At 50.8% G+C, this 23,143-nt stretch overlaps 9 protein-coding genes across 9 annotated transcripts; 4 read left to right on the forward strand and 5 right to left on the reverse strand.

Annotated features, from left to right (window-relative positions):
* Window positions 1-36: 36 nt before the first annotated feature.
* Window positions 37-536, forward strand: N7519_000936 (uncharacterized protein; the record flags this gene model as incomplete). Its single annotated transcript, XM_057287714.1, has 2 exons — window positions 37-144; window positions 231-536. 2 exons carry the CDS (start codon window positions 37-39, stop codon window positions 534-536), a joined length of 414 nt encoding a protein of 137 aa, XP_057153797.1.
* A 944-nt stretch (window positions 537-1,480) lies between these two features.
* On the forward strand, window positions 1,481-5,182 carry N7519_000937 (putative DUF221 domain protein; the record flags this gene model as incomplete). Its single annotated transcript, XM_057287715.1, has 4 exons — window positions 1,481-1,647; window positions 1,715-3,584; window positions 3,647-4,103; window positions 4,155-5,182. 4 exons carry the CDS (start codon window positions 1,481-1,483, stop codon window positions 5,180-5,182), a joined length of 3,522 nt encoding a protein of 1,173 aa, XP_057153798.1.
* Window positions 5,183-5,304: 122 nt separating this feature from the next.
* rmt2 (protein-arginine N5-methyltransferase) lies at window positions 5,305-6,450 on the reverse strand (the record flags this gene model as incomplete). Its single annotated transcript, XM_057287716.1, has 1 exon — window positions 5,305-6,450. The coding sequence occupies one exon, from the start codon at window positions 6,448-6,450 to the stop codon at window positions 5,305-5,307; it is 1,146 nt and encodes a 381-aa protein (XP_057153799.1).
* Window positions 6,451-6,969: 519 nt separating this feature from the next.
* N7519_000939 (prohibitin subunit PHB2) lies at window positions 6,970-8,059 on the reverse strand (the record flags this gene model as incomplete). Its single annotated transcript, XM_057287717.1, has 4 exons — window positions 6,970-7,293; window positions 7,353-7,708; window positions 7,766-7,834; window positions 7,885-8,059. 4 exons carry the CDS (start codon window positions 8,057-8,059, stop codon window positions 6,970-6,972), a joined length of 924 nt encoding a protein of 307 aa, XP_057153800.1.
* A 162-nt stretch (window positions 8,060-8,221) lies between these two features.
* On the forward strand, window positions 8,222-9,168 carry N7519_000940 (putative polyadenylation factor subunit CstF64; the record flags this gene model as incomplete). The annotated part of the gene is made up of 3 exons (XM_057287718.1): window positions 8,222-8,287; window positions 8,341-8,584; window positions 8,619-9,168. Exons 1-3 carry the CDS (start codon window positions 8,236-8,238, stop codon window positions 9,166-9,168), a joined length of 846 nt encoding a protein of 281 aa, XP_057153801.1. The 5' UTR covers window positions 8,222-8,235.
* A 1,765-nt stretch (window positions 9,169-10,933) lies between these two features.
* Window positions 10,934-17,738, forward strand: N7519_000941 (putative SNF2 family helicase; the record flags this gene model as incomplete). Its single annotated transcript, XM_057287719.1, is given in 7 exon segments — window positions 10,934-11,243; window positions 11,554-11,695; window positions 11,749-12,504; window positions 12,625-12,988; window positions 13,008-13,588; window positions 13,617-17,378; window positions 17,450-17,738. 7 exon segments carry the CDS (start codon window positions 10,934-10,936, stop codon window positions 17,736-17,738), a joined length of 6,204 nt encoding a protein of 2,067 aa, XP_057153802.1.
* A 1,757-nt stretch (window positions 17,739-19,495) lies between these two features.
* On the reverse strand, window positions 19,496-20,587 carry N7519_000942 (complex I 24 kDa subunit family protein; the record flags this gene model as incomplete). Its single annotated transcript, XM_057287720.1, has 3 exons — window positions 20,337-20,587; window positions 19,946-20,236; window positions 19,496-19,891 (listed from the first exon to the last, which is right to left on the reverse strand). The coding sequence occupies exons 1-3, from the start codon at window positions 20,562-20,564 to the stop codon at window positions 19,496-19,498; spliced, it is 915 nt and encodes a 304-aa protein (XP_057153803.1). The 5' UTR covers window positions 20,565-20,587.
* Window positions 20,588-20,807: 220 nt separating this feature from the next.
* Window positions 20,808-21,149, reverse strand: N7519_000943 (uncharacterized protein; the record flags this gene model as incomplete). Its single annotated transcript, XM_057287721.1, has 1 exon — window positions 20,808-21,149. The coding sequence occupies one exon, from the start codon at window positions 21,147-21,149 to the stop codon at window positions 20,808-20,810; it is 342 nt and encodes a 113-aa protein (XP_057153804.1).
* A 537-nt stretch (window positions 21,150-21,686) lies between these two features.
* On the reverse strand, window positions 21,687-22,753 carry aah1 (adenosine deaminase; the record flags this gene model as incomplete). Its single annotated transcript, XM_057287722.1, has 2 exons — window positions 21,687-22,360; window positions 22,381-22,753. The coding sequence occupies 2 exons, from the start codon at window positions 22,751-22,753 to the stop codon at window positions 21,687-21,689; spliced, it is 1,047 nt and encodes a 348-aa protein (XP_057153805.1).
* Between the last annotated feature and the right edge of the window lie 390 nt (window positions 22,754-23,143).

The raw sequence follows: 23,143 nt of genomic DNA on the forward strand, positions 1-23,143 counted from the left end.
GCAAAAAGCTGTGGGCGGAACGCGGTTTCTGCCACCATGGACGCGACTGGCGCGTTAAGTGGTTACCCTTTTGGGACGACGTGTTTTAACCTCAGCCACATGCAGTTCCCCAAATCCACCTTGCCCGCTCGTTCGCCCACCAAAGTCTACCACTGAATTTCCTCTCATGCCACCAGCAAGAAATATTCGAAATCCTACTAGCTTAAGCCGAGTCACTTACTTTTGGGAAGTTTATCGTTCCCCCAGGCTGGATGGCACGTCCCGGGAGCCCCGATTTTGAACACGAGTGGGATGGTGTCGATTCAGCGGGTCAAAAGATTGCTCGAAGCTATGGTCTTGCCCCAGGTCGACCAATATTAGAGGATAATGATGCCTCTAGAATGATTTTCCAATCTGGCGATAAACTCTATATCTGGGATGTGCTTTATTACGATGTGTATGAAATAGCATCTCAGGATATTAAGGAAGTCGCTCGTGTTCTATCTCAGGAAGGAGGTTATAAGATGCTACATAGACGGGCTCCTCGATCCAGTTGAAGATATTTGTTGAGCCTGATAGTTGTGCCGGCTTAATTGGGAAGAGGTCACGTGGCCACTGAGCGGAGTTGTGTTTTTCTTTTTGTTCTTGTTCCTTCTTTATCTTTATAGATTTCGGAATGTAATCAGCTGTTTTTTTTTTTTTCGCAAAGCCTGGACCGTCTATTGTTCCTCCAAAGTTGATGAGCTCTTTGCCACATGCAGGTCCTGAACCTGTGGCTGGTGGATTGTCATTACATAATGCACTGCCACATCTTTAATCCCGTGGGCCAATCATCGCTCCTTCCCTTTTCCCCTTTTCCCTCCCCCACCAAAACCTTTGGAAGCTTCAATCCTACCGTAGTAGGCATTTGCATTCAGATGTCCATTAGGTGTCAATGTGTCATGGAAAAAAGAAAGAGTACGCATGGAGTGTCCTTGTTATAAATATAGATGAAACTCTGAGTTACACAAGGGAATATCTGTTCTCCTTTCAGAATCTATCGACGGAGTACTCCTTAAAGCCGCCGTAACTTATTTAGCTGTTTCACCTGGCGCCTGATGTCATTGTATCCCCGATCGGCGCTCCCACGATCCCTCCAATCCCTGTTCGTCAACCGTTTCTTGATCATCCCTGCCAGCTCAATCCTCGCGCCACTCACCTCATTAACCAAGAGATTATTCAAAGACCCAAGTTCGACATTATTGGCTCTCCTCCCCACAGCGCTGATCAGTTTGGCGCCCTACGAAGTCTGTTCAAGTGAAATTCTCTTTGTGATTTTTTTTTCTTCTCTTATCGTCGAGCTCCTTCTTATTCGACCCCTCCGTATACAGGCGATCACTTCCAATATCCATCGGTACCTACAACAAAATCTCGTGATGCTTCTTGCTGTGACAGCTTCTTCGATACCCCTTTTGGCATCCTAGCTTCCCCATTTCCCTCGGCAATACCCGACCTGATCGTCATGGCTTCGGGCTTGGAGGAGGCACTGGAACATACCGGTGGCCACGGCCGAACCGCTGAAGGTGTCTCGATTTCGACCTTCCTGGCGTCGCTGGCGACGGCTATCATCGTCTTCGTCGTTGAATTTCTCCTCTTTCTGTTACTAAAGGGGAAACTAACTCGTATATAGTAAGTCACCTGAAACCCCACCAGGAAGAGGAACGAGAACATTGAACTGACCGAACTTGGTATCTAGTCAACCGCGAACCTATTTGGTACCGGATAGAGAACGTACAACCCCATCACCGCCAGGCCTCTTCCGCTGGATTGGTCCGGTCTTTCGTACATCCAGCTCGGAATTCATCCAGAAATGTGGGCTAGATGCATACTTCTTCTTGCGCTATCTGCGCATGCTTCTGAAGATCTTCCTTCCTCTGGGCCTCGTCATCTTACCGGTTCTACTTCCAATCAACCGTATTGGCGGCAAGGGTCAGACATACCAACATGGTAACTCGGGCACTAAGTATTCCGTCACTGGTCTGGATCAGTTAGCATGGGGTAACGTAACCCCCGAGCACACCAATCGGTATTGGGCTCATTTGGTAATGGCCGTGATCGCCATTATCTACGTCTGTTTTGTGTTTTTTGATGAACTTCGGAATTACATTCGCCTGCGACAGGCCTACTTGACGTCACCCCAGCATCGACTCCGTGCTTCTGCTACCACCGTGCTCGTTACTTCTATCCCACCTGATTGGCTTAATATGGATGCCCTTGATAGGCTTTTCGATGTTTTCCCTGGAGGCGTGCGAAACATCTGGCTCAACCGCAACTTCGACGACTTGAACGAGAAAGTGAAAGCACGAAACGATATTGCTCTCAGGCTTGAAAGTGCCGAGACAGATCTGATTGCAAAATGCAAGAAGGCACAGCTCAAGAGGGCCAGGGCGGAGGCAAAGAAGGCCGGCAAGAGTCAATCAAGTGCAGAGAAACAAGAGCAAAAGGCGGCCGAGAAACGTGCGTCCCAAATGGCTATGGGTCCTGGTGTCAGTTCTGGTAATCCTCATCAGGCCCACACGGTACAAGAAGTGCTCCATGGACAACCGCAAGAGAAACGGTCGGAGGACGGACCTCGACGAGTGTTTGACCCTGCTTTTGCCGCCGCTGGGGCGGTTGGCCAAGGCGTGGGAAAACTGGGCAAGACAGTGCTTGGAGGCTTCAAGAAAGTTGAGCATGGCTTGGAGAAGCCCTTGACTCGGACCGGGGGCTTCGTTGCAACTACAGACAACGTCCTCCCGCCTCGTTCAAATACGCCTCCAAGCCCTGGTCAATCTGCAACTGCAGACAATCCTCCACCTCGTGCAAACGCTTCTCCAGCTCCCGAACCTCTTGCCTCTGATGACACCATGTGTCATAACCCAACGACTTCGCCGAAGCCACCATTCTGGAGACGAAAGTCGTCTCATACGAAATCCCAGGGTGTCCGTGAGGCTGACGAGTATCCACTGACTGCACCTGAAACCCCTGCAACTGATGCACCCCATCACGACTTCAAAAAACCCGACAAAAACGAAAAAGATGGTCATGGTCGGAAGGAAGGGGAGAAAACGGAAGGGGAAGAATATCCCATCGCTTACAATGAAAATTTCGAAAATGAAGACTATGGAGAGCCACTGTGGAAAGAATACATCCGGCCAAAGGACCGAGATACCATGCGTCTACCCATATTTGGTTGGAGTTGGATGCCTTCGATTTGGCTTTTAGGGAAAAAGGTTGACACTATCGATTACTGTCGAAAGGAGCTCGCTCGTCTGAATCTGGAGATCGAAGTTGATCAGCAGCATCCTGAGCGGTTTCCTTTGATGAACTCGGCCTTCATCCAGTTCAATCACCAAGTCGCTGCCCACATGGCCTGTCAATCTGTCAGTCACCACCTCCCAAAGCAGATGGCACCCCGAGTCGTGGAAATCTCTCCCGACGATGTCATTTGGGATAACATGTCCATCAAATGGTGGGAACGATACCTGCGTTCCTTCGGCATCATCACACTAGTCAGTGCAATGGTCGTTGGGTGGGCGTTCCTGTGGCATTCACTGGGCTACTGTCGCAATTGGCATATCTGGAGGGTGCATTCCCTTGGCTTGCCTGGCTTGGCAAGTTACCAGATTGGTTAATCTCAGCCGTTCAGGGTATTCTTCCTGCGCTGTGTTTAGCTATTCTGATGGCACTGCTCCCTCTCATCCTTCGCTTCCTGAGCCGCACACAAGGCCTCTTCACCGGAATGTCCATCGAGCTCACTGTCCAAAACTACTATTTCGCCTTCCTCTTTGTGCAGCTGTTCCTGGTCGTCACCATCGCTTCCAGTTTCTCGACAATCATCGAGAACGTCACCGATGTGACCAGCTGGCCGCAACTCCTAGCAGTGAACATCCCGAAGTCTAGTAACTACTTCTTCTCTTACATGATTCTACAAGCCATGTCTGTGAGCGCTGGCGCTCTTGTACAAATATTTGGCCTGGTGAGCTGGTTCATTTTAGCTCCAATTCTGGACTCTACCGCTCGGAAGAAGTGGGCACGAACAACAAATCTCAATCAGATGCAATGGGGCACATTCTTCCCTGTATATACCACCCTAGCCTCTATTGGTAAGCTATCTCGTCTTTTTTGTTTGAATCTGTTGGCTAACGTTACCCAAGGTTTGATCTACTGCGTGGTCGCACCTCTGATTTTGGTTTTCAACGTCATCACATTCGGCCTGTTCTGGTTCGTCTATCGCTATAACACACTCTATGTCACCAAGTTTCGCTTTGACACAGGTGGTCTTCTATTCCCTCGAGCTATTAATCAGCTATTCACTGGAATCTACGTTATGGAGGTCTGCCTGATTGGCTTGTTCTTCTTGGTTCGGGATGCGAATGATGATGTCGCTTGCGAGGGACAGGCTATTTGCATGATTGTGGTTCTAATCCTGACGGCCGGTTACCAAATTCTTCTCAACGAAGCGTTTAGTCCACTGATCCGGTATCTTCCCATTACCTTGGAAGATGAAGCTATCCGACGTGATGATGAGTTCCGTCGTGCTCAGCACGCTCGCCTCGGTCTCCCTCTTGACGATGAGGATGACGAGGATGGTGATGTTGAGCACAACCTCGCCAAGCGTGAACACCAAGAGCGCCAACACGGAAAGGAGATACGAGAAGACATCGAGCTGAAACCTCTGGAAACCAATTTCTCAGGTCAGAAACGACAAAATTCCGATCTCTTGTCGACACCCAAGCTTGGACACAAACGTCCATCATGGGCCTCCAACTCATCAAATCGGAAATCTAAGTATTACGGTCAGAACTCGTCCAACTCCACGCCAACACTACGGGACATGCGGGAGAAGATGGCCCAAGACACCGAGGCCCAGGGGCCAGCTCCCCACACAGTTGGCCAAGCCCTGTTTGCCGGTATCCATGATGAACTAGAGGACCTTACGCCCGATGAGCGTGATCAGCTGGTGCAACGTGCCTTCCAGCACGAAGCCCTTCGCGCCAAGAGGCCTGTCATCTGGATTCCGCGTGATGATCTGGGCGTAAGCGATGACGAAGTGTACCGAACACAGCGATTCAGCAAACATATCTGGATCAGTAACGAGTACCAGGCGCTAGACGGCAAGTGTCGGACGATCTTCAGTCGGAGTCCTCCAGATTTCTCAGAGGTGGATTTGATTCAGCTGTGATATCATTTGTACATTGTTCCTTTTAACCATTCTATAGCATTTTCAAGCGTCGCATTCAGTCATAGACATCCAATGTCCTCTTCTTAAATATCCCATTTCCATGAAATCATCCAATATCTCCCTTAATCCATGAACTTGCACAGGGGCAATCTATAATCATCCACAACCCAGTAAGCCCGGCGCACACCCTCCCATTCACCGTCCAACTTGGGCACAGAAATCTCTTCCCACTGGACATCGAACCCAGCCTCGAAGAGATCCATCTCCGCCACCTTCTGGTAGACGTCATATGAGATCTGGCGATCAGCACCCATGCCATTAAAGAATCCCCACCGACCCTCCTGCTCCAACAACCCAATAACCTGCTCAGAAAAGAAATCCCGGAAATCACCATATGACTCCGCAAAGGTATCGTAGTAGATAGCATCGAACGTCTCCCCAGCCGCCACAAGGCCAGGAAGAATATCCTGCCAGCGACCCTGGTGGATAACAACACCGGGCTTAGTATCCCACCCGCGCCGTTTCATCTCCGCAACGACCTCCTCATGCGCTTCGACGATGTGGTGCACCGCTGGCCCTTGCTCCTGGAAGAATCCGTCCACAATGCCCATCCCGTGACCGATGTTCAGAACTTTCAGCCCGGGTGTCGGGAGCAGTGCTGTCGCGGACTTACGCATGATGTCGCTTTCCCAGCGCATCATCACGCCGTTCTGGTCGGAGTCCAGGATCCGGTCGTTCTGGATGTTCAGGCGCGACTCCAGATACTGCGAGTTGGACACTTCCGGGTTGGCAGGAGTGGTTGTGGTTGTGGTTGTGGTTTCTGTTGTGGGTTCGGCGAATGCGTCGACGAGCTCCGGTGCTGTTTCGGCCTCGGCCTCGGCTTCGGCTTCCTCTTCTCCTTCCTCTTCGTCGTCATCATCGGCGAGCTCTTCGTAGGCGTCGAGGCGGTTCAGCAGCAACTCTGCGCGCACACCTGCGTCGACGATCAGCTCGTATAGCTCGAGAGCGCCAATTCGGCGCGCGATACAGCCGGGTGTCTCGTTGTTCGCGTCCAGATCGTTCCAGATAGCGCCCTCCTGCAGGAGGAACTGAACTGTCTCCACTGCTGATTTCACGGTATCGGCGTCCAGACCCTTGGGGTTCGAGTCTGACGTGGTTGCGCCATTAGCGCCGGCGGTCTCTGTATCGGGCTCGCAGGCAGCGATTGCGGCGTGCAGAGGTGAAAAGCCGGTCTCGGTATCTTTGACGTTTGCTGCGTCTGGCAGCATAGACTGGGTGCGAAGGAGGCGGCGGAGCTTAGAGCTGGTCGTGCTGCGATGCAGCGAGGAGAATCTCTTGCACGTCGAGGTCGACGTCGACCTCGGTGAGGTGCACTGGGGTATCGTCGGTGACTTCGGGCATGATCTGGGTGCTGTTAGTGGGGGTTCGCGAAGAGGTATTTTCCCAAAGAAAACACCCCAAAAATTTTTGGTTTGTTTCGCAAGTCATACTCACGAATTAAATGTGATACTTGCTAGTTAATGCTAGTCAAATATGTTGAACTGTAGCTGACTGGATGTGGTGCCCCTCCGAATTAGAAAAATCGTCTCGCCGCCTTCGTCCCCGCATGGAGAAAATATATATAAGCCCTAGAGATCTACACCACCACTTACAAAGAACTACTATGTTTGAAGAAGCTCTGAAAAAGAATAGAGAAGAGACCACATTCAGATGCTTGGCAATCCAGCTATTTGTACAATAATTCACATTCCTCCACGCAGCGCCATTAAGTATCAAGCGGAATGAAATTAATTGCCCTCTCCGCTGCGGGCGTTGACATTCAGGCCCAATCCTTCGCTGTCCAGATAGAGCTTGTTCTTGCCACCGCTCTCGTGCAGGATCTGAGCAATGTGACGGGCATTTTCAATCTTCCGGAGCTCAATGTAACTCTTGCTCTTCTTGATGGCATCACCAATAAGCTCCGCGGAGCGGGCCTCACCCTGTGCGCGGACAATGAAGGCTTGCTTCTCTTGGCGGGCCTTGTCCACCATGAATGCAGCACGCTGAGCATCTTGCTGTGCGACCTGCTTGGCCTCAACTGCGGCTGTGAATTCGGGGGAGAAGGTCAAGTGCTGTGTGAAGATACCGTTGTTAGAAGCTGTTTGAGCTAGAGGGTGGTGGAGGTACATACTGTCAAGGAGACATCGTCCAGAGCAATGTTGAAACGGGCAGCTCGGCGAGCCAGGTTGTCCCGCACCAAACGGGCAACGTTCTCACGCTGTGTGATCAACTGGCTGGCGTTGAACTGAGCAACAACGCTCTTCAGCACTTCGTTGACAATGGAAGGCAGAACGCGCTCATCGAAATCTTGGCCCAGAGTTCGGTAAATCTGGGGCAGAGCATCCACACGGGGTCTGGATAGGACACGGCAGGTGATGTTCACCATTTGCAAGTCCTTCGTACCAGTGAGAGAAGGGATGTTGCGAGGTTTAGCACGGACATCGTAGATGATCGGCGTTTCGAACCAAGGAATCTGGAAATGGGTTCCTAAAGTCATGCAAATGTGAGAGAGAGCTCCTTTGTCTGGCTAGTGAGTTTCCATACCTTCGTTGTAGATTTCCTTCTGGACACCACCTAAGCGCGAGTACTTGATAGCACGGTGACCACCGTCCACTAAAAACTAGTTAGAAGCTTGATTCCTTAAGTAGTTGAGTATAACATACCGTTGAACAGAGCATTTGACGCGACGTAGGTGCCAATACCGGCGAGAACGAGAGTTCCGACAAGTCCCATGCCTCCTCGGCCACCACCGGATGGGAAGCCGCCGCCGAAGCCGGCCTTACGCTTCGACAGCATAACTTGCAGGCGCTCCCAAGCCTCTCGTTGATTTTGAGACATGATGTGAGGAAGTGCGCGGAAAGATTTAGAGATGGATGAAGACTAACTTGGTATGATGCTCGAACGGATGAGGTGAGGTTGCGGGCGGTGGGAGAAAGTCGGGCAGAATCAGCATTACTTTGCTTGGCCTCAACTTCTTTGCCTTTCTCACTCGCATCTCATTTCTTATCGCAACCATGGCGCCCGATCGGACTGGGAAGAGTGTATTCCTGGGGAATATCCCTTACAGTACGTAACTGCAGCTGCATGTCTAGCCTGCGTGATACTGATCTTTTCTACAGACCTCACCGAGGAACAAGTCAAAGACATCCTCAGCACGGCCGGTACCGTTACCAAGTTCCGATTGATGATGAACCCTGAGACCGGCAAGCCCAAAGGTTATGGATTCGCAGATTTTGCGGACGCCGACGCCGCCGCCTCGGCGGTGCGCAACCTCAACGATCACGAAGTCATGGGCCGCAAGATCCGTGTTGATTGGCCTCACAACAACGAGAAGGATTCCGTACCCCCAGATTACCCGCAGCAGTCACAACCCATGATGAACCAAGATCCCATACAGCAGCAACAGATTGCAGGCTCAGCGCCGCTGCCTCCTCTCCCTCCGGGCGTGGAACTCCCCCCCTCAAATCGACTGCCCCAACGCTATCTCCCATACTCTCGCATCTCTCCCACCAAATCAATTGCTCGATGTCCTGACACAAATGAAATCTCTCGCTGTTGCCGACCCGGCGCGTGCTACTGAGCTGCTGCGCCAAGCGCCTCAGCTCGCCTATGCCGTCTTCCAGGCTCTACTCCTCATGAATCTGGTCGAATACCAGCTGCTTGGTTCCATCGTCGAACAGGCCGCCCAGCCTCCCCAGGTTGCTCCACAGCCAACTCCTCAGCAATTCCAACCATACGGTGTTCCCGGTCAGATCGCTACGCCGCCTGTCACCGCCACTCCTTTCGCCCCTCCCCCGGTTCAACCTGCCGCCCCGATGCACGGCCAGGAGGAGCTCCTTCAGCAAGTTCTCAGCATGCCCCAGGCCACTATCGATGCTTTGCCTCCCATGGAAAGAAGCCAGATCATGTTGTTACGCCAGCAATTGATGCAGGGTGGCATGCGGTAGGGTACTTTCTTCTCTTGATACTACATATGGATTCGGATATTTTGTGGCTCTGCTCGCCGAGAGCAAGCCTGGCATACCCAATATTTTGCTTTTCTCCTTTTCTTATGCCACTGTACTAGGCGAATGGGTGGCGCAAAGGGGTTGTCAATTTTTTTTTCCCATTGATTTGCATACCGGGTAAACCTCAGGCTCTACCTTCAGAATAGTAACAGAATGATATCTTGATTCCCTTAGTCCTTTTATTTCGACAATCAACGTCTATCTTGCCTTTCCTTCGTAGTACTTGTTTAAAAGGCAACATGCTTCAACCCGTGGGCATATTTGGCGCGTTTGTCAGTGGCGGAGAAGCCTTCCAAGGTCATTTCACCGTCTGTAACCTTGACAAGCTGCGTTGGCAAGATATAGAATTGGCACTAGTACCTGAGACACTCTCCTCCCATGACTGGCAGTGTCTTGAAATGGTGTTACGGCAAATTCTACACATGATATTCAGTGTTCAGTGGAAAACTGCCAGACCATCAATACCCGGCACCAATCACATCCAAGACCGGCATAATTCGTACCTATGCAGTCTCAATTGCAACTCCAATTGCAACTCGTAAGATCGTATAGAAGGCATTGATGTCAATATTTGGTTGTCATAGAGGCGCTTTAGCTCTCTGACACATTGGTGTCAATATCATTTGCCATAATAACTGCATTACGATACTCTATACTATAGGCGTAGTCTGTGTCTTCTGTGTCTCAAGGTAGATCAAGCAAAGGAAAGTAATAGGAAACCAGCATATCCCGTCCTAAGAAAAACAAAAGAGTTGGCCGACAAGTGATAGTACTCATCAAGTGTTATTTGAAGCTCTTGTCCGTCAATCTACATCGTTCATATCTGTCACTGAGATATACGCTGACCTCTGTTTAAAACTTCATAATGTCGTTAATAACCTATCTAGACCGTTCCGGTTATTATGCCAGAAGAAGCATGTAGTTATCGGCATGGTACATCAATTTAGCAAAGGCAGAAATATCCCCTATCTTTGGCTTTAGTGGCCTTGACGTCCATATCAATTACCAAACTGTTTGGATTTTGTGGCAGGGTGTCTTGGTCAGTTCAATGTCCCTTGATGCCCAGCCAATACGGAATGGAACAATGATAAACAGCGTACAAAGATGACCTCGTGCAACTATTAATACCGGAGTGCTACCTAGCAGTGGAATGGGTGCATTCGTCGGCGCTGGCGTCTCTCTCAGCACAGGTGGAAGTAGCGTCGCATGCCGGGACCTAGTAGTCGAGGGTTGCTGGGGCATATATAGCTTGGTCGTTATTATATCGTAGTGTACGTATCAGCGCAGGTGTACGTCTCAGCGCAGGTGGAAGCCCTAGTCAGCGTCACATGTAATCGCGACAAAACGGCCTAGTGCTACCGGAGTGCTGGGTTAGTCGTAGGTATAGCTCGCTGTCGCATGAAAGCACCTACCTATTCAGCCACGAGACACCAGATCGTTGCCTGGGCGCCGCGCATAAGTGAGCTTTTCCGTCTCATTTCTTCTCTTCTTCTTTTTCTCTCCCACCTTTCCACACAATCACGGCTCTCCACTGTTTCGCATGTTTGCTGCTTTGCTTCGTGCCCTGAGTCTGTGACCAAGGTCATCACACTGTGAGTACCTCGCTTTCGAGGTTTTTCCAGCGTGTTTCTTCTTGTCTGGCTTGCCAGTATTCATCCAAAGATCCGAATACCCAAGCTCCTCACCCCCTCCTCCAACGCAGGTCATGGCGTCAAAGGGGGTTCCTCAGCAGCAGTCGGCGGATGGTTTGGCAATGGATGATCAGGAGCCTAGGGCCCGGGCCGATGAGATTCCTGAGCTGCGGCGGGGATGCATGATCCCTCGGGGTCGGTATCTAGCCAGTGACCTCCCGCCTCTGCATACGCTGACAGAAATTTTCGCTGACATGGCATCGAACGCCCTGAAAATGGGATTCGAGCATGTCCTCAGTCGGCTCGGCAGTCGACCACTTCGAGTGGCGACAATGTGCTCAGGAACGGAAGCCCCGCTTCTGGCCCTGGAATTGATCCAGACGGGTAAGTGCAGTGTCTTGTTTTCGGTTTTCTTTTCTATTTCCTCGGTCGTTTGTTTGTTGTATTCGATGTTCATGTTGGGTTCATGTTGCTTGTGGTTGGTTCCATGGTCGACGTTCTTCAGCTTCCAGGGCTGCCCCAACTTCCCAAGTCACATGTTTCCTTCCTTGCCCTAACTTTGCCCGACTTCCATGTTACGATGGCTTTACTCTGCTATTGATATATTATTTATTTTGCTTTCATCCCATTCTCATTTTCTGCTTGGTTCTTCCTGGAAGATGGCAATGGCGCAATTGCTAATATACCTTGGCAGGTTTGGCAGAGGCCCAGCACTTTCGGATCTCGCACGCTTTCAGCTGCGAGATTGTTCCGTTCAAGCAATCATACATTGAACGGAACTTCCGCCCCCTCTCCTCTTTCGGGACATCACCGAACTTGGAGGGGACGAGGCGTAAGTACTCATCCATCTTCCCCTGACTTGACTTTCATGCTGACTTTGATTTTGAAGGCGGACCGCCTACGGGTCATCGGAAGTGATTCCCGGTGACCTCGACATCTTAGTTGCTGGAACTGCCTGTGTCGATTTCTCTCCGTTGAACAACCGCAAGAAGACGCTGCAGCAAGGCGGCGAGTCGGGAGCTACGTTCGACGGTCTCTTGCGGTACGCGGAGAGATATCGACCCCGTATGGTCGTCCAGGAGAACGTCCGGAATGCGCCCTGGGATCAGATGAAGGGAAAGTGGGAGGAGCTCGGATACATGTCGGTTTGTGTCAATGTCGACACAAAGCATTATTACATCCCGCAGACACGCGAGCGCGGGTACATGGTGGTCATTGACAAGCGCCGCTTGGAAGCAGCGGGCCTGCTTGGAGACTCCATGGACCAGAGTGGCATTGACACTGTCACTCAACGCGTTCGTGAGCTTGCTGGTCGTTTCAAGCGGCCAGCGAGTGCGCCTGTGGGGTTGTTCTTGCTGAGTGATGACGACCGCCGACTCGAGCTCATCGAGTTGAGAGCCCGCCTTGAGTCCCGAAGCGAAACCAGCTGGGACCAGTACCAGATTCGTCACCAACGGCACCGTGACGAACTGGAACTAGGCACCGAGAGGCCAATCACTCGATCCCTGCCCGGAGTCAATGATCTGAAGGCACCGGACTTCTATTGGCATCGTTTCTGGAAGACACAGCCGGAGAGAGTGTGGGAGACCGTGGATATGAATTTCTTGAAGAAGATGCTTCAAGATTATGACATGAACTTCAAGGAGTAAGTTTCTCAACCTTCACTTCACTTTCACTTCACTTTCACTTCACTTTCACTTCACTTTCACTTCACTTTCACTTCACTTTCACTTCAGAAATAACTTACTAACAATTCACTTCACAGGCGTTGGATCGACTTGTCTCAGGGAGTCGATCGAGGGAATGACAGCCTTGCCGGGTCCGGGATCGCGGGGTGCCTGACGCCGAAGGGCATCCCATTTGTGACCACCCGCGGGGGCCCCGTTTCTGGCACGGAGGCTCTTTCGTTGCAAGGTCTGCCTCTCGATCGAATGCTACTCACGAGAGAAACCCAAGCCGATTTGATGGACATGGCAGGAAATGCAATGACGAGTACGGTCGTGTGTGCAATCATGCTGGCTGGTCTGATAGCCGTGCATGAGATTCTTGACGACGGCGAGGAGGGTCCAACCAACCCCGGCGACGCGGAGGCCAAGTCCCTTCTCGTACCCAGCGAGGTCCACAGCCTCGTGAGAAGCAACCTCCAAGTCGCCGAAGCCCCCCCTCGTCGACCATGCTGTTCTCAAAGCCAAGGCGGCGAGCAGCGTTCTGTGCTGCTCTTGCGAGAGACAGACTGGGGTTCAAGATTCAATTTATAGTTGCACACTGTGCGGACATACCGCTTGCAGATCCTGTCGTGGAAATCCCACGCATTCATATCTACATGTTTCCCCACTTTCTCGACAAAAGCCGTCTGAGTTCATAGCGGACCTGAAGGGACTTGTTCCCATGAAGCTCATGCTGTCTGGTTTGTCCGACTTGGACTTCGAGATGTTTAGATCCCTTTACCTTATCGACAACCTCCCCCAGTTTTGGCCCGACTTTATTCTGTGCGTCAAGGCAGCTGTGCACGACGTCTTTCGGTTTTTCGAAATCAAGCGCGGAAGAAAATGGCGAGTTGTTTATGACGGCACGCACTCCAGCTTGTTCTTTGATATCGGTCCGGACTCCATCCAGTGGCTCTTGTACGCAAAGCCCCCCCAAGTCCGCGAGCACGAGAAGCGTCATCCGAGAAGTGCTAACCAAGCCAATTGCCAGAATGAGTCCCACCTCTGGGTCGTTCGTCGAGGGTACATGGGAAGTTTGTTCACCCGTTAGCACCGCATTCTCACTTCAGATTTCTGGCCGAGGATACCAAGTCCGATCATTCCAATCGGAGTGTGGTCTCAAAGCCGCTAAATTTGTTGACGGAAAAGTCTGGGACAGTCTTTTCGTTGAAGGATCCGATCAAGATGTCGCAGTTCTCGATTTCGACATCCGAGGAATCTACCAATTCCTCCCTGACTGTGGAACAGCGCTTGGTGCATTGTACAGAAAAGAAGCCACCGCCCATGCGCCTCCAATGTTCTTATTCCTTGACCCAACAAAGACTGGACCACCTGATGAAGATGCCTGTGTGTTCGCTATTGACCACAGCCGCCTTCCTGGATATGATGTGAGAATGACGATCGCCGAGTTATCCTCAGCTTGGAGATCATTGAATGTTACCCCGGATTCGCAAGATGTGAAAGCTTTCTGTCGTCGATGGGCCAAGGTCCCCGAAGCGCAGTTGAAAATTTGTCCTGCCGAACAGATTACCCTCCACACATTGCAGCAAGGAATCCAAGTCTCGATTGAAAACCAGCACTGTCATGATGCTTGTATCACCCTCACCTCGCTGTCAGCAACAACACCAATTCTCAACCTGCCCGACGCAAATTCCGATTGGCAAGCATGGAATCCCGAGGTCTCTATGAGAGAATTGAAATGTCTCGCCTGGTTGTTCCCGAAGATTGCCGCGTGGTCCGACTTTGAAGACTGGAACGAAATCATCTGTCCAGACAGTTCAGACCCTAACCATCATACAAATGGCAATTGCAACACCTGCAACCCTCCCACCCCCAGTATCCTTTGGGGCCGCGACAACAAAGACCGAATCATCCCATACGAGAATCCCCAGGACGCTGCCGTCTATGAGCGTGCCATCAAAAACCGACCTTCGCCATTTTTGGTCTTCAGACGAATCAACGAACATGGAGACGCTGAATTGCGTTTCACCCTCAATGTTCAAGCTCTGACGCACCAGGCACATGGAAAATTGGTTGGCACATCAAGCCGTGAGAAAATAACATCTCGCTGGCGACTTCTCCCTCATGCGTACGACATGGCTCAAAGAACTCCTGGCCAAGAAACCCCTGGCCAAGAAACCGAAATGTTTAATTTGAAGAGCAACGACAACGACAGTCCTTCGCCACAACCTCCTAACTTCAAATTCGAGTTGCGTGTTGAACAGCTTCGATCATTGAGCTGGATGATTTCACAAGAAGCAAAAGACATGGAACCATTCATGGAAGAGGAAGTTGAAGAATCCATCCTCCCCTTGATGCCATGGCGCGCCGAAGTCAAAGCAACAATGCCAAAAATTGTTCGCGGTGGTGTGCTAGCTGACGAGGTTGGATATGGCAAGACGGCTGTTATTCTTGGTCTCATCGACGCGCAGTATGAAAGCGACTGCAAACCCCCTGAAGACAACGGGCTTATTCCAACAAAAGCAACCTTGATCATCGTTCCCAGCAACGTCTTCAAACAGTGGGTTTCGGAAACCGAGAAGTTCCTCAAAGGCAAATACAAAGCTTTGGCGATTTCGTCAATCAGCAAGATCACCATCCGGGAAGTCCAAGATGCAGATATCGTGATTTTGTCATGGAGTATCCTGGCGAACGATGCATACTACAGCCGACTTCAACAATTTACCGGAACACCCCAGGCTCCCGCAAAATCGAGCGGAGGAATAGGTCGAAATTTCGATAGCTGGTTCCACGACGCTCGTGCTTCCTTGCGGGAGTCTGTTGAAATATTGAAAACAGAAGGGCCTGAGGCGATGCTCCAGCAATTGGAGGCCAGACGTCGCCGAGTTCAAGAGACACAGGCCGACTTCACCTACGTGCCCTCTCGACGCCTCCGTGGCCAGGCATTTGCTGACGCTAATAATGGTCGTGACAAGTCCAATGCAGGAGCGGAAGAGGATCTGGATTCTGATTCTGACTCGGGTTTCGAGGACTTTGATGCATCTGATGCGGGATACTCGACCGGAGCAGCGAGTTCTGCGGGCCAGCGGAAGCGGAGGCACAGTAGGAAGTCATTGGAAGGTTCAGAAGGAAAGCGACAAAAACGCCCATCGACGGACCTGGCAGAAGTGGCCGATGACAAAAAGAAACGTGAAGCCAAGTCAAAAGCTGTGAAAGATGACCGTAAGGACTTTGATATCAAAAAGAACCCCAGGCAAGACTGGCGCGATGTCAAAGCCGCATTCCTTCACGCTTTCAACTTCAACCGTTTGGTTATCGACGAATACACATATGCCGGGGAAGAAAGACAGGCTTCCCTGCTGTCATTGCAGGCACGCTCCAAATGGATCCTTTCTGGAACGCCAGCTCTTCGTGAATTTGCCGACATCAAGAGTATTGCGCGTTACCTTGGTCTACACCTTGGTGTGGACGACGATGGCGATTGCGACAGACCAACGCAGAACAGCAGAGTACGGAACATCCGGAAGAACCACACAGCTGTTGAGGCATTCCAGTATTACCAGGCACCCCACAGCAACGCCTGGTATCAAAACCGCCGAGAACATGCTCAAAGGTTCCTGGATCAATTTGTGCGTAGGAACATTGCACGCATCATACAAATTCCCTTGACAACCAACCTTGTCATCACCGAACAGTCACCCGCTGAAAAGACAGCGTACGATACGTTGTTCCGAGCCGTCAAAGAAAACAAGAGACGAATTCCTGGTCCCCTGAACTCCATTTTGTCCAAGAGCCAGTTTCCTCAAGAGGCTCTCATCATGTCCTGCGTCACAAGTCAAATAGGACAGCCTCCATGGAACCTCGAGAAGTGCCGCAAAGGCTCGCGGAACGACAAAAAGAAATCCGCTGAGATCTGGACTAAAGTGGACTCAATCACTCGACAGGCAGTGACTGTTTGGTATCGCGAAATGAACAATACTGATCCTAACAACTGGCAAAACGCCCTGAATGGCATCGCCAAGGTTGATTTCGGGGACGCGGAACTCAACGAAAGATTCAACGACCTCTTAGAGGGCACCATCCGCTCGTACAGCGAGTGGAAACTCACCGAACAACACCGACCAATTGAAGATTTGCTCCAGCAGCGATTCCAAAAGATTCAGAACGCGAAGACCGGCAACACAGCCACTGGGAGACGTCCTCCCAGAGCCACAGAACATGGAGGGGCCAATGATACGTCTTCAAGTTCGGTTTGGACGGCTGTGGAAAAAGCCTTGTCCGCTGATGTCACATCTCTCTTAAAGCAAGTCCTCGAGATTGACCGGGAATACCGATTCTACGAACACCTAGTGGAGATCCAAACCACTGGAATCCCACCATGTCAAGGGTGTGAGACTGATTTGCAAGAAAAAGAAGATGTCACCGTTCTCAAAACCTGCGGCCACGCCCTCTGCAAAACTTGTATTGCAGCCGCGATCACACAAACACACAAGCCTTGTCCCATTATTGGATGCAGTGGTCACATTGTCCAATCCAAGATCGTTCCTGGTGAAATCCTCGTCAGTGAAGACCAAGCAATCCAGAGCACCAAGCTCGACAAGCTTGTTGAGATCATCCGCAATGTCCCAGAGGACGAGCTTGTCATCATCTTCGTGCAAATAAACCACCTATTGCCCGTGGCATCGAATGCCCTTAAAGCAGCGAACATCGACCACCGCATGGTCACACAGACCAACTTGAAGGGAATCGATGAGTTCAAAGACTCGCCCAAACCAAAGAAGGGCACCACCCAACCACCTTCCAGACCGAAGGCTTTGATCTTGAATCTCGGAACCTCCATGGCAGCTGGATTGTAAGTTATTTCTCTCTGCTGTTATCTGTTATTCTTTGTTTGAAACATTACTAATCTGGTCTGATATAAAGGAACCTCCAATGCGCAAATCACGTCATCTTCTTGTCACCGTATTTCACCGCCTCTCACCATGACTATAACTCAGGCATGACCCAGGCAATCGGACGTGCCCGGCGATTCGGACAGGAACGCGAAGTCCATGCCTACCATTTGCTGGTAAAGAATACATACGATGTCAACATCTTCCAGAAGGCTCAGTCAAGCAAACTCGTTGAGCGTCAAGGTGTCCCAGGTTTGGTTCCAGAGGAATCGGTATTACCAGACGACGTCGCATACGAAGGAGAAGAGCTGCCAGAGTAGCCCTAATCGGTCTAAGGCTGCCTCAGGTGCCATTTGTGCGGTTCGATTTTTGACTCGCCGGTTGCCGTCACTGTCACGGTGACGTTTTTTTTCTTCATATTAAAATTCGCCGGTCGACAAGGTGGACACGGGTGAATGTTGTACATAGTGTGTGCAATACATACTTTTCCGTTCTACAAAATTGAAGTGTTCTAGCTCTACTCCTCTTCCTCCTCGTTCTCTTTGTTGAATATAGACAAATATTTTTGATGTTTTCTCCTATGAGCTTCAACATCAAAAGATCGACATATCTAGATACACTGATGATCTTAAGGTCCTTGTCCACACCTCAGCGGTCTTTGCCCACATCCTAGGATCTTTGCTCACCACGTCTCAGGGTCCTTTATCATCCCCATTTTCCGACGTTTCGGTGCTTTCCCAAGTGGTCGAGACCGCATACAATGCTAGTTGTAAATCGGGGAACGAAGGTCACATACAAACCTATCATGGCATCGACCATGACCCAGTGATCCCGCTTCGGCACCTAGTTTCCTTCAGTGGATTGACAATCGTTTTGATGGCGGCATGTCCAACGGGCAGATGTAGTAACAAGACGATCCAGCCATTTGACTCGATCAATATGTATGCTCCGAGCGATGCTAGCTAGAGCAATGCCCCTTTGCCTGCTATTTGTTGCCGACTTTGGCATCTGAAGAGTGTTGAGATGGTGCCCATTTGTCGGGAATTTTGGAGGGTCCGGTCTTTATACCAAAAGCGGCCTCTAAGCTATCGTTTCTTACCCTGACAATGACAATGCACTACTCGAGAAAGCTAATAAATTGTATACTGTTAGCTCCTGTATAGTGGTAGTTACATTATCTCAATGTTTCAATCTCAACAAGAAAGAGACTCTCCTACTATATCCAGGGCTCAATAGTAGAGGCGGGAGTTGCTCATTGCTAAGCGTACAGTCCACGAGAGTGTGAGAGAAGAGAAGAAGGGTTCCAACTTCCCGAGAAAAGTCATGCAAGCTAACGGTTGGTCAACTAGTTATGGCTAACTATGGCTACGTGCCGCCTAACAGCCAAAGGCATGAGGATATAACCCGTTGTCCAACACTTGTCGCCTGTCTACCGAGGAAGAACTTTATGGACTGGAGCACCTGTTGTGACATGAGTGCATAGACTAGCTAGACGGGTCGATGAACACGAACACCGCAAAGACTAGGCAGTTGGGCATTTCGAAAAGACACGCTATACAAGTCAGGATGTACATAGCCCAACTCAGCCAGCGGATAGATGTCGAAGTGGATATCTCAAGTGATATTGCAATGCACTCCGTTACCCTCATATAACTAGGAGGAATGTACAATGTCTTTTACAGTACACTCACCTGTCTACAAACTCAATAGCCATAAGAAAAAGGAGGAAATGGAAAAAAAAATCTGCGATTGGTCCTGCCGATATCCCACAGCGACTGGGCCAGATCTGTATCCGGGCTCCGATCACACAAATAAGAACCAGGAACAAACGTACTGTACATGGTATGTTGTAGACAGAAAAAAAAAAATAGGACGCCTCAAAAGTGGTTATGATTCATAGCGCCTCGGGGTGAAGGGCGCAGTGGCCTCTAATCATTCCCTGGGTTGACCGCAGTGCCCCCAGGCGGCTTTTGCTCGTCCATTCGAAATAGAAACACAACCATTATAATATCCTCTCCATCCGGAATTGACCCTCGGCAATGAAGGGCTCTTTTTAATCATTTTCCTTTGTGCCTTTCTATTGCTGGGGCGCGGCGTCCAATGCATTGTCCTTGCGCATCATCGTCTCCGGGTTCCACTCTGGCACGTCAGTCAGGTTGGTCAGACCGGCGCTGTTCTCGCAGGTATCGCGCCCGCTCAGCGGGCCAGGGGCGGGAATCTTGGAGCCGGCACCGGTAGCGGTGGCGGAGTCCTTAAGGGCTGTCAGGATGGTCTTGACCGACTCCGGGGTCAAATCCTCGTAGTAGTCATCGTTAATCTGGACCATGGGGGCGTTAACACAAGCACCCAGGCATTCGACCTCGATGAATGTGAAGAGGCCATCTTCGGTGGTGTGGCCGGGGGTGATTCCGAGGTGTTCGGTAATGGCCTTGACGATGGCGGTACTACCGCAGCCGCCGAGCTGGCAGGGGGTCTGTAGGATGCGAATTAGGAAGAGCAGGGAATAATGCTGTTTTCAGGTGCTTACAGTGGTGCAGATCTGCACGAAGTACTTGCCAACCGGCTCGCGGTTGTACATGGTGTAGAAGGTCGCGACCTCGTAGACACGCATTGGGGGCATCTCGAGCATGCGAGCGACTTCGTTCATGACGCTGATGCTGGTGAAGCCGTGCTGACGCTGACCGAGGTCAAGCAGGGGCATGACAGCAGCCTTCTTGTACTGGGGAGGGTAGCGCTTAAGGATCTCATCGGCGAGTTTGAGGTTCTGCTCGGAAAACTTGAACGGGAGGGTCGGGTTGTTGTTGGGCTTGTTGCGGTGCTATCGGAGGCAATCGCAGTCAGTATATGAGTCTTTGATGTGCCAATCCCAGGACGCAATCGGCGCCTGAAGCACGGGAGGGGTCGAAAGGAATACGCACCACCGCAAGGGAGTCGCTGAACCGTTGCGAACCGGCGGAGAAGGCTCTGTATTGGGGTTTGGGGAGCTGGTGCAGCAACTGGCGGCCGACCCGCGGGACTGAGAAGAGTTTAGAGGCCATCGCGGGCGATGATTGAGGGTCAATTGGGGGGAGATGAGGTTGGAGGTTGGAGGAGAAGTCAAGTTGACGAGGCGTTTTACTCGGGGCGGGCCCTGGGCAAATCAGCATCCAGGGATTACTACCGCCTTACCAATCCCCTGCCATACAGTTGCCCTTCAATGCAATCAACATAACGCTCAGCTTACGAGACAGTGATACTCTCGAATGGATTGTTTTAACGAACTTGATATTACTTGATATTGATGGATGTATACCGGGTGACTAACAAATGCAGAACTAGATGGATGAATACCGACCCGATTGCATCACATTATTGTGCCGTACTCATCAACCACATCTGCAGTCAACCAACTAAACATTCTCCATCTTATAAACCTCATAAGCAACCTCCTCATATGGATGCGCCGAGACCAAAGCATCGACTGCATTCAGCATAATGCCCCTGCCAAGACACATAATCTCAACCCTGACCTCCTCGCACCGTTCCAAAGCACCGACAGCTCCGACCGCCGGGTTCGCCCCCTCGTTGGGTAGAAACTGGCCTGTGCCAATAGTCTGGAAACAGCATTTGGTATACTTTCCACCTGGGAATGACCCTGCGCCCGTGGCGAAGATAGCTTCTTTACAGGCCTCCACGTTGGCGGTCGGGACGAAGAAGACGAGCTTGTAACGGTCTGGAGTGGAGGTGGACATTTGGTGCTTTGAATGGGTATAGCTCTGTCTGCGGCTTCGTTGAGAAAGGCTAAGTAGTCCTGCGCTTTGCTGCGGATTTATTCTTGGGTTGGTTGCGAAGCACGATGCACGACGTAGGGTATAAAGTGTCTGGGAGGGTAGTTGCGGCCGGAAAGTAGACCTCGTGAGGCTCCAGGTACCACAAAGGATGTTTCGGGGCATGAAATACTGTGTCGTGCAGCAGTGTTGACTGTCAGACAACAAGTGCCCAAGTGAGGAGGTAGTAGTGAGGAGTCATGGTAACTAACTAACAAATGCGGCCTTGTTTACAAGGCATCAACTATTCCCGAAGCAACTCCAAATAACTATCTTCCAAGGTACTTCGATCGAGAAGTGAACGCGAATGAATATGTAACTTGCCATTCTCCTGGTATATACTTCAGTTGAAAAAATAGTATACAAGAGTGTTGAAACACAGGGTATCAAATGCATCGCTCACGCCCACCACAGCCCCAACTTCGAACAGGAACCAATACACATACACCAACAAACCAGAATTTACACAGTAATAGTGTGCATGCGTGTATACTTGCTGACATGCTCCTCAATACTTGCCAGCATCTCCGCCTTGCGAGAATCCTCGATCCAGCTCTCCTGGACACTATTCTCCGCAATGATCCTCCACTCCAGCACATTCAGGTTGAAAGCCTCCTGCACAGCGCAGTAGTTATCAAGAATATAACCACCAAAATAAGCAGGATCATCACTGTTGATCGAGAACTTGACTCCAGCCTCCAAGAACCGCCGAATAGGCAGCTCCTTCACAGAAGTGACACAGCGCAACCGCACATTCGACAACGGACAGACGGTAAGCAGGATACTCTCACGCGCCACACGCCGCATCAGCTCCTCGTCTTCAACTAGCCGAATACCGTGATCAATACGCTGGGCACCAAGCTCAAGCGCAGTGCTGATATAAGTCGGATCACCTTCTTCGCCGGCATGCGCCGTGAGCGGGATATTCTTCTGCGCGGCTGACGCATAGATCTCGCGGAACATATCTTTCGGCGGGCCGACTTCTGAAGAAGACCAGCCGAGTCCGTGTACAAGACCAGACTCGAAGTGATTGTGAGCCACAATCTCGTCGTAGACTTCCTTGGCCGATGAGACGGGGAGATGTCGCACGAAGCACAGGATCAGTCGTGTGCTTAGCCGAGCTCGGTCTCGGCACGCTTGCACCCATTCGAGAAACCTGTCACAATGGTGTCATATGGTACACCGCGGCTTTCATGTACTTGCGGGTCGAAGAAGACCTCGGCGTGGTGGACGCCGTCTGCGTGCGCCTTTTGGAAATATGCCCAGGCTAGGTCGGCAAAATCCTGTTCCTTGCGAAGGACGGCCATGCCTTCGAAGTAAAAGTGTAGGAAGTCGTCCAGATTACTGAAGTGCTCGTAGCGTTGCTTGAGTGTCTCGACCGAGGTATATACTGGGTCGGTCGGCAAGGTGATACCATTGCGCGTCGCGAGATCGAAGATGAGTTCTGGCTCAAGGGTGCCCTCGAGATGGACGTGGTGTTCACATTTAGGGAGGCCCTCTAGGAACTCGTGCAAAGGAGATTGACACATTGTTGTGGGTTGCAGTGAGTAAGTTTATTCGGGGGTGAGGATTTTCTACATCAATGCGGAGATATAAGTGCCGGACGAGTTTCCTTTTTCCCCCGCTGGTATCTCAGGCTATCACGGCCCTTCATTTTCGTGACACAGCTGTCTTTTATCACCCGCAGACTTTTAATCCCAACATTAGGCCGATCGATAAGCTTTTCCCCGGAGGTCTCCGAAGTCCACGTCGAATAAAGAGATCAACAGGATTCACCAAACGAGTAAGTCCAAGAGGCTCCAATCACAGCTCCTCTTGACACTCCGTGCATATAAGACATTGATTATACGTAATATTGTATGTTCAAATATATTTGAATCTAATATTCACACTTTTCAAAGCCTCTATCTAAACCCCGA

This window comes from Penicillium mononematosum (assembly GCF_028829835.1).
Source record: "Penicillium mononematosum strain IBT 11891 chromosome Unknown utg000001l:1.0-4488741.0:1.0-4491989.0, whole genome shotgun sequence".
NCBI classification, from domain to species: Eukaryota; Fungi; Ascomycota; class Eurotiomycetes; order Eurotiales; family Aspergillaceae; genus Penicillium; species Penicillium mononematosum.